The sequence below is a fragment of the Montipora foliosa genome, chromosome 7, assembly GCF_036669935.1.
Source record: "Montipora foliosa isolate CH-2021 chromosome 7, ASM3666993v2, whole genome shotgun sequence".
NCBI classification, from domain to species: Eukaryota; Metazoa; Cnidaria; class Anthozoa; order Scleractinia; family Acroporidae; genus Montipora; species Montipora foliosa.
The window spans coordinates 30174518-30189517 of record NC_090875.1 but is presented as its reverse complement, the minus strand read 5'-3'; the positions used below and the strand labels follow the sequence as shown (position 1 = coordinate 30189517).

The 15000-nt window shown below is 40.1% G+C and overlaps 1 protein-coding gene across 2 annotated transcripts in view; it reads right to left on the bottom strand.

Annotated features, from left to right (window-relative positions):
• The window catches only part of LOC138011774 (hemicentin-1-like), a 91399-nt gene that overhangs the window by 45561 nt on the left and 30838 nt on the right, over positions 1-15000 (bottom strand). For both annotated transcript variants that reach the window (XM_068858934.1, XM_068858933.1), the window contains exons 10-15: positions 14509-14796; positions 12876-13184; positions 8443-8781; positions 6511-6828; positions 4389-4506; positions 2442-2653 (exon numbers count right to left, since the gene is read on the bottom strand). In XM_068858934.1, coding sequence (XP_068715035.1) covers positions 2442-2653; positions 4389-4506; positions 6511-6828; positions 8443-8781; positions 12876-13184; positions 14509-14796 — 1584 coding nt within the window. The remainder of the gene's footprint in view (positions 1-2441; positions 2654-4388; positions 4507-6510; positions 6829-8442; positions 8782-12875; positions 13185-14508; positions 14797-15000) is intronic.

The window sequence follows — 15000 nt, the reverse complement described above, 5'->3', positions numbered from 1 at the left end:
AAGGGGAGGGGGTCACGGGAACCCCAGGATCCCCCTTGCCCTAGCTACGTCCTTGCCTAACATCTACAATCATGGTCACAAGTGTTGGGACATTTCACGGCAGATGACTTCACAGGCAGCCTCTCTTAAGACCAAGACCGCGTAAACCCGCCTGTCCCACCCCCTTCCCCTGCCAATGTTGATACAAATCTTGGAAAAAAAACACCTTCAAAATAGCCCCGTTTCAGGTATTGTTCACCTCCACGAACAGTATTCTGCAACTTAAGTGCCGATAAGATAGATATTCACGTCTTATTCCAATAAGGCCGCTTTTCCGCAATCTAGTTCGGTTCCAACACAACTGTCTGATCATTTTCTCTTGTCCCTTTTTCCTTTTTAACCATATCCGACCCAGTCTTCAGAGTAATTATTGTTTGTGTTGAAGTTGGGACGAGAGGAGCTCCAGGGCATATGTTACATTTTGCTAATGCATATTTCTTAGGGTAAGTTTTATGTTGCTGAATTGGTGATTTGGTTCAAGCACCTATTTCAAAGCTATATGTACTTTCTCTCATTTATCTATGCTAGCAACTCCCTTTTAATTAATGACCAGTTCCTTAACTTGAAAGGATGGAGTCAATTAATAAAGCAGTGTCAGTTGTGCAATACAGTGTATAATTTTCAGACAGAATCAGCATCAGCCTGAAATTGAACAGCGTAGATTCTTTTTTGGGGTCTCCAAAGGTCTTGCACCAGGTGTGAGGATCCGTGAGAAGACCCAGGGAGTCACTGCGTAGGGAGTAGCGTCCCGGAGTCTTGACGTGTAAAAGATCCTGCAGATACATTGGCGTTATGACCCTGAGAGCTTTGAACACAAGAAGGGCTATCTGTTCGAACATAGATTGCCTAAGCTTTCGTGGCTCAGATATTTCAGACTTTGCTTGTTCCCCGTTATGTTACTTGAACTGACGTTGCAACGGGCGAAACAGATGCAACGAATAAACCATCACAATTATAGACCTTATTCATAAATGGCGGTCACATTTATAATTCTTTTGTCCACGTGCAAATTAGCCTACTAAGCCTCATTTTAGAGCAAGAAATCTTTTCAATTCACTGTATTGTATCGAGGCTTGGTAGGCTAATTTGCACTTCGACAAAAGAATTATAAACTGACCGCCATTTATGAATAAGGTCTATGGATACCGATAGCCGCCGCGCTCGCGCACGTGCAACACAGTTGAATGGATGGCCAAACAAATGCAACACTGTTGTTAACACATTAGAACAAAACAAACGTTGGATGACGCTGAAGATGATGTTTTATGGAAATCAAACTTGGTTCAACAACTTCCAACATCATGCAACATAGTCGCCAAACGAGTGCAACATGTCGTATTCAATAATGTTGGATGATGTTGCTCTAATATGTTGGACCCATTTGGCTAGGCCTTAACGGCAAGAAACGTAATAGCGGACAAAAGCAAAAAAAGAATGTACCCATCGAGGCCCCCACATAGTGTCAGTATTATCACCAATCCCCGAGTTCCCCAGTCCCCGAGTTCCTTGGAAGTTGTTGAACCAAGTTTGATTTCCATAAAACATCATAGAGGCAGTGTGGCCGAGTGGTTAGGGCGCTTGCCTTGAGATTCGGAGATCCCCGGTTCAAGATCCGCTCTGACCACTCTTTGAATTTGTTCCTGGTATTCCCTGGTTCAACCTCCCAGCTGCACTTGTAAATAGCCAACTGGTTTGCCTCCGGCCAGTTGGGATTCTTAACAGTTGTAGTTGTTGTGTTCTGTTTGAAAGTGTTTCATTGGCCCTGAAAAGCCCCTATGGGGAGCGGTCAATGAAGTATGTATGTATGTATGTATGTAAGTATGATGATGATTATGATGATGATGATGATGATGTTATAGAGTGTTTCCACGTGATGACACGGCCACCATGTTGGTGTCCCCAACTAATCCTCCGGGAATTTTGTTCTATTATCCGGCAAAATTTTTCATTTGTTTCGGTGGAAAAACAAGGTTACTGATCACATGCGTGAAAACAAACTATAACAGAGTTTGCGACGTCTTGGTCTTTGCTTATACTGTAACCCCCCTGTTTGTGTGGTAGCTTGCTGTAGATAAAATAAAATAATCAACTTACTACAATAACTGCATATTCCTTCTCATTTATTTATTGAAATGTCCTTCGAAAATAGTCGGAAATTGCATTTTCGAGACCCTAAATGTAAAAATTGTCTGGAGAAGCTTGCCACCAGGCACCTCTAGTTTGGAACGCCTCTCGCGCTCGAAACATTTTTTCGAGTGCGTACACCTTCAAAATCCTAGTGTTTTCCTAGTGTAATCTTTAATTAAACTCTGAATTTTTATTGTAAACACACTGAAATTCATATGGGAAAATGTGAAAATCAATCAATCATTGATCATATACACACACATTTAAGAGCTTACCTTCCACTTGAAGGTTTATATTACGTTCTTGTGGACCAGTTCCTATGGTTTGATTATTACTGGCTTGGCAGGTATAAATATCCTCGTGCATATTCTCATCCACCTTTGTGATGTTTAGGAGTCGTCCATGAAATGGTGATGGAATTTTAAAGAAATCTACTCCATCTTGAAGTACCTTCCCATTTTTTTTCCAGGTTATTGTTGGGTATGGTCTATGAAAGAAAAGATTTTGCATCAAAATGTCTTAATGAATGTTTGCAGAAAGAAATTTAAGGGTAAAACACCATTGGCTTACTAACATGCACTACAGGTAGTTTCTAAATACCATGTTGCCAGAAGCTTTGACCCTTAGGGCTAGACCATATTAAAAAGAACCGAAACTTAATGGTCCTGTCCAACTGTAACTTACTATTATTATCATCTATTTTATACAGTAAACACTGGTACTGGAGCTCTTGTCATAAATTGATTTTGCTCCCATTATCTCTAATGAACCTACACGAGGTCATCGTAACTTGGTTATCTCTACTAAAAGGTTATTTAGAATCATATCAAACTCTTTTACACTATAAAATCTACATAAGAACATCAGTAAAATACAAGATTTGCGACACTTGTGTTTCTAGATTTCTGGAGGAAATAGAAAACCTCAAATCTAGTGTCCTTAGCGCCCTAACTAAGTATTTATCTTAAATGTTCTGCCAATCTTCAAAGTGTTTGAAATGACCGACTTTTTCATCCGCTCAAGTGCACTCCCTCCTAGCAGCTTCCTCGCCGACTTCTCAAGGTGCTTAGAGTAACCATCAAGTACGTCAATTACGTCGTTGTGCTGTTCAACCCTGCAGCCATTGTATCTCTGCTTCAGTTCCCACATCATGGGTCCATACGTGAGTGTCTTTTCCTCATTTTCCTTGGCTTTACTCTCAATCCATGGGCAGCTCGTTCAATTGTGCAGACTTCTTTCCTCTCGTTGCTGACAAGTCGCGCATCGATCCGATTTGCTTTAACTTCGTTGTGCTCTGCATAGATGGGAATATCCCAAAACTCTTCACTCGTGGTGTTCTGGTAGGCTGGTTTTGGAATCGCCGGTGAGTACCATGGTAGAACCTCTTCTATTAACCCATGCTCTCGCAGGAGCTCAAAAAACAGAATATTGAAAGCTGCATTATTCCTGTATAGGTACTTGGTTTGTGCCAGGGAGCAACATCCAGCCAGTACAGAAGCAACGCTCTCAGCTACCTTCCCACATAACCTGCTTAGGACTTTTTTCAGGTTTGCGTCGTAGGTAACAACTGCTCATACTGTTCATACATGCCCGCGATGGTAAATGCAGGGCATGTAGGCCAGCCCTTTAACCATGCAAAGCAGCTGGTTATGCTTAGGCTATCATCGTCCCATCTTACACGGAATAACTTTCCTTGCCACTTTTTGTCGTTAGCGATCTCCAAGAACTGCATCTCTTGAGATTTCTTCAACAGAATCCCAGCTCTTGCTGCAGTCAACACCTTTCCTTCCGTTGTAACACACACGGGATCACGGGATTTGGGATATCATATTATTATTAGTAGTAGTAGTAATAGTAGTAGTAGTGTAGTATTATTATTATCATTATTATTATTATTATTATTATTATTATTATTATTATTATTATTATTATTATTATTATCATTACTATTAGTTATTATTAGTTTCAGTTACTTACAGTACAACGAAACTACCGTCCCACTGCAATAGACCTTTTTACCGATACGGTGGCCATTTTGATTTCTATTGTTTCGAATAGCCATTATGGGATACCCAGGGGGCAAATACATATTAATTTGCCCCCTGGGCATCCCATAATGTCTTTCGAAACAATAGAAATCAAAATGGCCGCCGTATCGGTAAAAAGGTCTATTGAATGCAAAGCTCAAGATACGCGTACCATTGCTTTAAAGGTACACTTACCTTGCAGTAGCTAGGCAATACAACACTTTACTTCTTCCCTCCACAGCTACTTCAACAGATTTTGATGTTGCAGAAGTTACAAAAGATGGAATGCTAAATTCGGCGGGATCTGGTACGCCTTCAAAAAACATAAAGATAGTAATAAACCAAACACAGCAGCTCTTATCAGGAATGATGCTGAGCAAGTATACCTACATAGTGTGACTACCATACGGCTAACTACTACTTTAACTTTTTAATATTTATACGCTGTCTATTACTTGTAACTCGAGTTCCCAACGTACAGACTCCTCCAAACTTTATCTGACGAATAAAAGGACAAACACTCAGTTGATAATACTAAATTTCAGTGCTTCAAACACTTGTTGATCATCATATCTTTATTTACCATCGGATTTTTAGAGTAGCTTGGTGTACCTAATATCTCCGAGCATTTCCCCTCCCAACCATGATACACCACAGAAGACAGACCACAACACTGGGAACTACATGCCCTACTCTTTACGACAAGTGTGCGGGTTCTTTTACGTCCCACAGGATTATGAACATTGAAGGGTTGTGAGACGGGACCTCCGGCTTATCGTCCTTATCCGAGAAGACTAGAGAGTCTAACAATTTGCAGATGTAATTACAAAGGCAGCACTTTCTCCTCAGTTATTTAAAGACCCTGAGTGTTGGTCCGGCCGAAGTTGAACTCACGACCTCCCGCGTAACAGCCCGGTGCTCAACCAACTGAGCCACCGGTGCGCGGTACAGCACAGTTTCTTTACAAACCGTTCTCAATTTGTAATGCAAACAAAATATGGGTTCGGTGAAGTATTTTTTATTTGCGGCTGCACAAATATCCAAGAAGATGAATGGAATTAAAGTAGTCATACAAGAAAGTTGGCAAACTTTATTTAAGTATCAACTGTATTTAAGTGCTGATCTCGAGGTACTAATAAGGGACACCGCTGTACAGAAACCAAATCAACACATGTCAAATAGGTTGGTATTTGAAGAGAGGAGAAAACCAGAGTACCCGGACAAAAACCTCTCGGAGCAGAGTGGTGAACAAACAAACTCAACCCACAAATGACACCGAGACTGGGAATCGAACCCGGGGCCACATTGGCGGGAGGTGTCAGTGCTCTTACCACTGCACCATCCCTCCTCCCTTATCAGTAGGAAGCGTTAGCAACGACAACGGCGACGGCAACGAGAATGTCACAAATTTGCATATTTAGTGAGCAAAAGCAATAGCTTTGCACGCTCTGCACTTGCATCTTTTCATTTTTGTCTATTTCTTTGCCGTCGCCAGCAAACCAGCAACGTGAAATGACAAAATTTGAGGTTTTACGGAGAACGTCAGCGCTTGAGTATAAATTTCATTTTCTCTCGTAAATTGAGTACCGTTCATACTAGTTTCGTTCTTGAGGGTTTGCCACACCTTTGTCAAGTTAAAATGCTTGGAATAGCCGCGAAGCGATTACAGTAACGCGAATTCACATTTAACGACGACGTTCTCGTTGCCGTTGCTGTCGTCGTTGCTAAAGCTTCCTATTATTACAGTCACTGTAAAAGCTAACTGTGCACCAACTGTGGTTAAGCACAGGACCACCATGTGAGAGTCAGAGGTTGGCCACATCAACTCTTACTCAGGGTCTTAAAATAACTAAGAAGAAAGACCACGTATCCCAAGTGGTAAGACTAATACAACACTTCAGTGTCCATGAATTTCATTGAACAATTTAACCCATTGACCCGTGAGAGTGAGATTAATAGATTTTACTCTGTCTAACGCCAGACTATTTTAATTGCCAGTGGGAGACGTCCTACGGCGTTTGAGGAGTGAATGGGATAAAGAACCCACATACTCTTCACAACGAGTTTGTTGGGCACAGAGCTCCCACTTTTGTCAAGTCTGTTCTTTTCTCTCCAAAAAGAAGTCAGCAAGCCTGGCAATAACGTCGTTTTAAAAACTGACTTTGGGGTCAATCATTGTAACGGCTTTTATAAAATGTTTAAAAGGCCTCCCTGCCTGCCGTGTTGATTTGCTCCAGCCACCTCTCAACGATATTATTAATTCCCCCTTAGGGTTATTTGACACCCCCTAGAAATAGAAGAAGGAAAAAAAACGCACCTGGTGGTGTTGTTAAAGTCAAGGCACCAGAGCTGAAAAAGGTGTTTGAACCCGACATTGTGCACTGGATTCCTCCCAAATCCCTAATGTGTGTAATATCTTCTGGTGTAACGTACACGATGTGCAAAGCACCATTTGATGGATCAATTGCAACTCTCTCGCTTCTCGGAAATTGGATGTTTAATTCCTTTTTCGACGCAGACGTCCAAGTGAAACTAACGAGAGAACTGGGGCCATGAGGCGGACAGTCAAACTCAAATGGCCTACCAAGCAGAACTTGACGGGTAATGGGTAATTCATCATTGAACTGTCCAACAGCTGCCGAGAAAATCAATAAGAACAATAATATGTACTAACTGATTTTGCTTATCCCTTGCAAGTTTGTATTAATTTTTGGTGACTAAAGAGAATCAAACATTTCAAACCACCCAAGCAGACAAACAAAGTGAAACCTGATAAATCAACCATAAATCATAGAGAATTCGTTAAGAAGACATTAATAATTAAAGGGGCGATGCCACGCAAAATGATGTAATTTCACGACACCCAAAAATTAGAGTAAAACATTGCAATTAACCCATTAACTCCTAGCAGTGAGACTTTAGTTAATAGATTTTACTCTGTCTAATGCCAAGTGCTTTTATTCATCAATGGGAGCAATGAATGGGATAACAACCTCTACCGTACACTCACTCAAAACCTATGCCTGAGTCTGATCCTTTAAAGAACCCAATGCCCAGTGCTTTCTGTACGTTTTTGAAGTAGGTGGCTGGGAAAGTATTAAACGTAGATGGCTGTGGAAGCTATCAGCGCCAAAGGCGTGAGCCTCTAGGGGGGTCTGGGAGCATGCTCCCCCAGAAACTTTTAAATCTACAAGCTTGGAAATGCCATTTCCAACGTTTTCCAACATGTATTCCCCTCTTAAAGGGAACAGAAAATAGGCAATAAAATGCTAAAATTCTAGTCATTTTTAACAGAAACGTTGGCTGGTAAGGCAAGTATAGTCACTGATTTTCTTTTCGTGCTAGAGAACGGTGGAAAAACGCTTACACAGTAAAACTTTCAAAATGTGCGAAGTAGGCAGCATGACAGAGCAATTTAAAGTACCCGGCGGTCTATAGCCAGTGGCCACCTTCTATTGAAACCTCTGCATGCCCAAACTGTTCGTAAAGACTATAGAGAGGGAGACCCTCAGGTCTACCTCACTCAGTGAATTGTAAACCGCCTGATATGGTGATAATGGATTTATTTATAAATCCATCACCGTGTCATTGAAACCTAAAGTAATTTAAAATTCCACTTCTTATGGATACTGAAATAATACAAAGTCTTCCAATATTTTAGCTACATGTAAACAGGGCATCAAAACAGGCTTAAGGCCATCATGGGACAGTGCTCAAAATAAATAAAAATCCAGTTGCAATTTTAAGACATTCGCAAGATATGAAAAGTCGCAAGTTCGCAAAGTTTATTCGCAAAATGGATTGTTTGTAATTTGTACACATGAGCGTGCAATACATGTGTCTAAAGAAACTGCTGAAAGTGGCGAATGATCAAGGAAATGATGCTGTGCGTGTGACGTCCATCAAAGCTTTCACTCGTCAATGGGAGGGGGGGAGGGGTGGGGGACGTCCCAGGACATTTGAGGTGAGAATGGGTTAAAAGTTTTTTTTCCAAAATTAGCGTCAAATTGGCAACTGTTAATAACCCTCCAGATATTTTGAGTCGCAAAGGGAAAGAATTCAGTCGCAAATAATTATTATATACGACTGTATTGGCCACAATTTCGAGCCCTTTAGGACCAACTCAAGTGAGAGGAACTGCCAGTCCGTTTTTCTTCCAAATATGCCCAAGTAACTACATGTAATGATCAAAAATATCTATATAACAATACTGATTTTATTTTATTCCTTCTGTTCTTATGTATCTTACCAGTTACTGCAACTCTTAGCTTCCTGCTAAACGTCTTGACACCAGTAACAGTATCTGTGACAAAACACTGGTAGGTTCCACTGTCCGATATGCTAAGGCTCTTGGCCTTCAAGGTTCCATCTTGACTAAGCTGCCAATCATCATCAAACTCAAATTTATTCTGATTAATTATGCTATCGTTGTGCCTCCATTCCCATTGCAACTTGTTTGATCCTGTGGCACGACATGGGAGATCAAGCTGCCAGTTTACGTTATCCCGAAACTTCACCTCATCTGGAGCTACCAAGTCGTTTTGTAAAAATTCAGTAATCTGGGGTGGGGCAGGTTTTGGTCCTTGACCTGAAATAAAGGATCCTGACTATGATCGAAAAATCAATTCTCCTTTTTCTCTGGATTTCAAAACTATGTTAACTAAACACTGACGTTTTAAGCCCTGATTTCAAAAGGATACCTCTTTATTTTAACTGGAATTTGTTTATTTCATTGGTTCATCAACCTCACTAGTTTAAGAAGGCATACTTTAAAAGCTGGACTGGATTGGATTTGTAAAATATTAACTGGATTTGCAAAACATGAATTTGTCAAATGTGGATTTGTAAAACATGGATTTGTCAAATGTGGATTTGTAAAACATGGATTTGTCAAATGTGGATTTGTAAAACACGGATTTGTCAAATGTGGATTTGTAAAACATGGATTTGTCAAATGTGGATTTGTAAAACATAGATTTGTCAAATGTAGTTTTAAATGTGGATTTGTAAAACATGGATTTGTCAAATGTGCATTTGTAAAACACGGATTTTTAAAAGGCGATTTGTAAAACATGGATTGTTGCTACGAATTCATAGACTGAAAATAATTATTATTTATTTTCTTTCTTGAGACGTTCTGCACGATTGTTCGCGTGCTGGCTGGATGCACAGTGTACACTTCTTCACGTATTTGAGTTCAGTGAAAAAGCTTAGTCCAGATATGGACAATTGTTTCTGTTTCTGCTATGAATAATTCAAACATTTCAAGGACAGTGTTTTATTCATCTTTAACGCAGGGCTGGCGCAGTGGTGAGAGCACTCGCCTTCCACCAATGTGACCCGAGTTCGATTCCCACATCCGGCGTCATATGTGGGTTGAGTTTGTTGGTTCTCTACTCTGCACCGAGAGGTTTTCTCCAGGGAATCCGGTTTCCCTTGCCCCTGGGGCGCAGGGCAAGCGCAGGGAATCCGGTTTCCCCTGCCCCTGGGGTGCAGGGATGGCGCAGTGGTGAGAGCACTCGCCTTCCACCAATGTGGCCTGGGATCGATTTCCGGATTCTACGTCATATGTGGGTTGAGTTTGTTGGTTCTCTACTCTGCTCCACAAAGTTTTTTCCCAGGTACGCCGGTTTTCTCTCCTCAAAAAACCAACATTTACAGGTGTAGCTAAGTTGGCTAGTGCGCAGCTTTCGGAGCAAGGGGTCTCCACTTCGATCCTCGGTGACTTCAACGTCTGTTTCGACTTTCCTGTGATCCGTGTAGCTATAGCTTTAAATATCCGTGGAACGGAGCACTGACAGAGGGAGGGAGTAAAAGGTGCACCGTCGGCTTCCATTGATACCAGTTTCGTAACTGAAGGAACTACTGATGTTAAATAGATTGACTTGACTTTAATCTACCTTTAAAATTCTCCAAAAACTCTCTAAAATTCCCGAAAATTCTTATAAATTTCGTTTCTTAAAATGCAACGTCTGCCATATTTGCTATCACACAAAGATCCGGATTCCGAAACTACGGTGGGTAACCGCTGCTTAGATGCACTGTAGGACCCCTTTTGGTGAATAACCGCTGATAAGGAACGGATATGAACGGACTGACCCCTCTCCTGATAGGTTGGAATACAAACAAAATTGTTTTGTCAACGTTTCTGCATGTGAAAAGTTTCCAACACGTCAGTTTCTAAAATTCTTTTTGATGTCTAAAATTCCAATAAATTGCGGAATTATGCAGCTAAGCCTAGCTAATATTATTCAACAATGCACCAACAATTTTTTTTCAGTTGTTACTTAAATGTCAAGCGATAAAATAAAATGAAAATAAAATAAAAAGGATTTAAATTAAAATGGGATAGACAAAGAAATAAACAAATCAACAGTCAAACAGCCTATCAATTTCCTTAAATCCACCTTTTACAAATCCATGTTTTACAAATCCAGCCCAGTTCTAAACCCCGAACTCCATATTGCGAGGGAGAGGGATAAACTCGCTAGTTATTTTTAAAAATGGGAAAACTTAGTAGCAGCTGTAAACACTTAGTACAAAATTAACCTTGTCATATCCTACATTTAGTTGGTCTTCCTTGTTTTTAACTTAAAGTACTGTTTCGTTTTTTTTCTTTTTTAAGTAAGTCATTTTGGGTAGTGTCTTGTAAATTGTAACTTTCTCTTTTTTTTTTTTTTTTTTTCTCCTTTTGGTAAGTTGTAGATAAGTTTGTAAATGGTAGTTGGCAAATAAAAATAAACAAATTACCAAAAAAAACCCTGAGTTTAAATCGTAATAGAGTAATGACGGAACCGTGAAATCCAAACCTGACTCAAAGTAAGAATTAATAGCCTTTGGATAAAAATCAATTAAAGCTCAAAAGCTCAGGTGTAATAAGCAAACACACTTTCATTAAATCTGAAGAAACATTTGGGAAATGATTTTTTTAATCATAGTAGGGAACTGACACCTGTAAACAATTCGAATGGTGCAGAAAATAGCGTTTTAGTAAACGGATTATGAAATATTGAAATATTTGAAATATTTGAAATATTTGTTTTAGTTGTTTGCTCGGCCCCACTGGCATTTGTGCTATAACACTGCCGAGGATAAATAAAGGCTATTATTATTATTATTATTATTATTATTATTATTATTATTATTATTATTATTATTATTATTATTATTATTATTATTATTATTATTATTATTATTATTATTAAAGGAAGTGATCTTTTGATCATAGTAGCACTTTAAAGTGCCCCTGTGACCAAAAAATCAATTCATATTTTTCTTTGGATTTCAAAACTATGTTAACAAAACACTAAGTGACCCACGTTTTAAGCCTTGATTTCAAAAAGTCACCTCTTTATTTTAACTGTAATTTTCCTATTTAATGGTCCGCCATTACTAACATTATGTTCTTGAGAGAGCTGGATCGAGGAGAAAATGACGTCAAAGGCTCACTAGTTTAAGAATGCAATACGTGTGTACGCCGCAGAATTAATATGCAGCACGGGGGTTTTGGGCTTTCAGACTTTCAAACTCAAGCTTTGCATATATAATAAGCTGCGTTTTCACGCTGAAATTTTAAGCTAGTGAGCCTCTGACCTCACTTTTCCTGGATCCAACCCTCTGAGGACCAATCGGTCAGTTTTCAACGTGAGTAATGGCGGACCGTGAAATCCAAAACTTACACTCAAAGTAAACGGCCTTTGCATAAAAATCAAAGCTAAAAATTTTGCCAGTCAGGTGTTAAGCAAACACACTTTCAAAATCTGAAGGAAAAAAGGAAGTGGTTTTTTTGATCACAGGGGCACTTTAAGCCGTGTTCTCACTTTGGACGTAAACAAAAGCACAAACAATTGTCTTCAATTAGTGTGTCTCGTCTCAGCAAAGGATGGCAATAAAAAAATAACTCTCGACTATATGTATGTTTCTCTTGCTTATGATGTCATCGCTAATGACCGAGAGATTTTACATCGCGTTAACGGAAAACAACAGTACGAAACTTGCTTTTGCCGACCATCAAAGAAACCTGTTTGACTTTAGATAGCTTCTTGCCAGTCAGCTCTAGATGCTCAACAGCTTTGAAAAGAAACAAGATTTTTGGTCCTTATTTCGAAAAATTTGTTTCATGCCTTGCGCTTTGCAAGACTCTTCCTGATCCAGAGAGAAAGATTTCTGCAACCATATTCGATTCTCTCAAGGCTTCTCGGGCCCTTAACACCGTTTGTCAAGCTAACGAGCACCGTCGCACATATCGTTTCAAAAACTAGTAGTAATCTTGGATCATTGAACCCAGTTCGACAATCGCTTGGACATTCTCGTTACCAGAGCCTCGGATCGTCCCAAGGCTCTCAGAAGATCTATGTAGGAGATCATGCGCCGTAGGGTCCTTATAGCCAAAATTTGGCTATTTGAAACTTGCGGCGCTTCTTCACCCTTCGTGCTAACATGAATGCTCCAATTAGAGACGCTTTTGATTGTTTCTCACGAAAACCAATCAGAAGACACTTTGTTTTAGGGTTTCCTAGAGCACTTCTCTCCATGATCAGTCAAGAGATGAACTCTGAGGTCGAGACTGTCCCTTGGAGAACAAAGCAGATAGTAGGGAACTCGGGACCCGCTTAATTTAATACTTGTGCGAGTGCCTCTGCGAAACAACGTTTCATTACAATTGCGCAAACATTTGCATACCTGTAGCGTTTGTTGGGCAAAACGAGCTCGTGGGTTTACTCGGACGACTTGGTCCAAAGCGATTAACAGCTCTAATTCGGAAGGCCATCTTATAGAATCCAGTCATATTCACCAGCGGATATGAGGTGGCGGTAGGGTTGGTAACATTTGCAATGACTTTCCAAAAATCGTCAGCGTCGGTCGATTTTCCCTCGATCAAAAAATGAGTAATTGAGGCATTATTCAATTTGCCCGTTACCCATGTGAGTGTTCTGTTTTGGCTTTTGCAGTCGGAAGAAAATGTTAGATTGAATGGTGGATATGGGGCACCTAAAAAAGGAAAGAAAAATGATGTAATTTATCGAAGAAAATTACTACATCGTGTACTCCAAAGCTCAACTTTATTTTCATTAATTTAGACAGGACGATAATAATGAACCTTGTTTTGGTTTCAAAGAATCATTAATAGTTCATGAGCCTAACAGCCTGTCAAACTGAACACCTATAAAACGTCACGTTCATGAGCTTCAAACCCGACAAGACACTCCTAATCCTATATATAGAGAACACTAATGAAGCCCGGCTCGTTTTTCTTGTATGCTAATATCTTCCCACACATTTTGCACCATTCTCTGGATTCCAGGGGTACACGCTTTTTGTAGAAGGTTTTTGAAGACGTTCATCAACTCTCATGTCGTGTTTTATCGGGTCTAAAATCACTCAGCACCGATAAAATACTCCTGCCGTTTAATAAACAGTACGTCAACTCTTCTAGCGCTAGGGAACTCATTGGTATGATATTGATGGTGTTATCAAGTAAAGAAATGATTGTCGCAGTTACGAAAGCAATTTAAGCAATTGCGTATAGAAGCCTGAGAATTTCAGGACTTCAACGGGGTCTGAACCCGTGACTTCTCGATACCGGTGCGACGCTCTAAATAACTGAGTTTCTTTCAGGCTTCTCTACGCAATTGCTAAATTTGCGCCTGTAACTGAGAGGATCATAGCTTTTACCTGATTTCATACCTGCAGTTCAGTATATGATTCATTTCATATATCATTCCGTTCATTAATAATGGTGTTAATAATGCTATCTGAGCGCAAAAATTACCTCCGAGGAGAGGGGGGGGAGGAACTTTGCAAATGAAGGGGGGGATGCTTGTCGGAAGTTAGAATTAAACCCCTAAAGGAAACCAATCAATTTTTCCTTTCCCCTCCCTACTGTTAGTTTCTTGTCGGATGGCGGGTGTGCCTCACCTTTGCTGGGATAGTGTCTTCTAAATTTGGATATTTCCTAGGTTACCATGGTGATTTTCAAAACAGATGGAGTTTTAGTTGTGTCCCAGTAAAAGGAGCTCGCCCTAAACAATGCCTTGCCAACAATAAATTATCAGTCAGACTGTATGGAGCATGAAGCCTAAATATACCATACAGCAAAATCTTTGAAAAAGTTCAGATTAGTTAAATTTTCAGTAAAGATTGTTTAATTAAAGCATCGGCCGGGGCATTTCGTAAAGTAGATCCGATTTTGTAATTAACTCCCTTTTAAGAGAAGCTTAATTTAATTTACCAGTACGGGGGTCGTATGCTCGAATCTTGCCTCAGAATCGAACTAGTTTCCCGTCTCTTTTTCTGCTTTAACCCGAAATCTTACCTGTGATATTAATTGTAGCCGAGGCAAAGTCTTCAGATCTCTCTGGTTGTGGAGTATACGCCAAACAGGTGTAAATCCCAGCGTCTTCGACTGTTATATTAGCAATGGTCAATACATTCCGATCTCGAATCCATCTGACCCTCTGGTTGTACTGGATAATAGCATCATATCTCTTCCAAAGGTAATGCAATTCCAGCGAGGGCTTCGCTACTGCCTCACAGTGCAACTCTACCCTACTGCCTTCAGTAACATCCAAGTCTTTTGGTGGAAGTATTATCTGTGTGCTCTCTGAAACCAAAGGTTTTAAACTGTTCTTTTAAAGTTGCCGTTTTTCGGCTCGAGCTTTGAGCCTCAGAATTCCGGAAAAAGCTGCGAGTAGTAAGTTCAAAATCGGCACGGGACGAAAAATGGACGAGTTGGATAACAGCTTCAAAGATAGAGGCTGTCGAGAACATATCGTTGCAAAACGGTTCGTTTTAGTAAGAGCAAAAC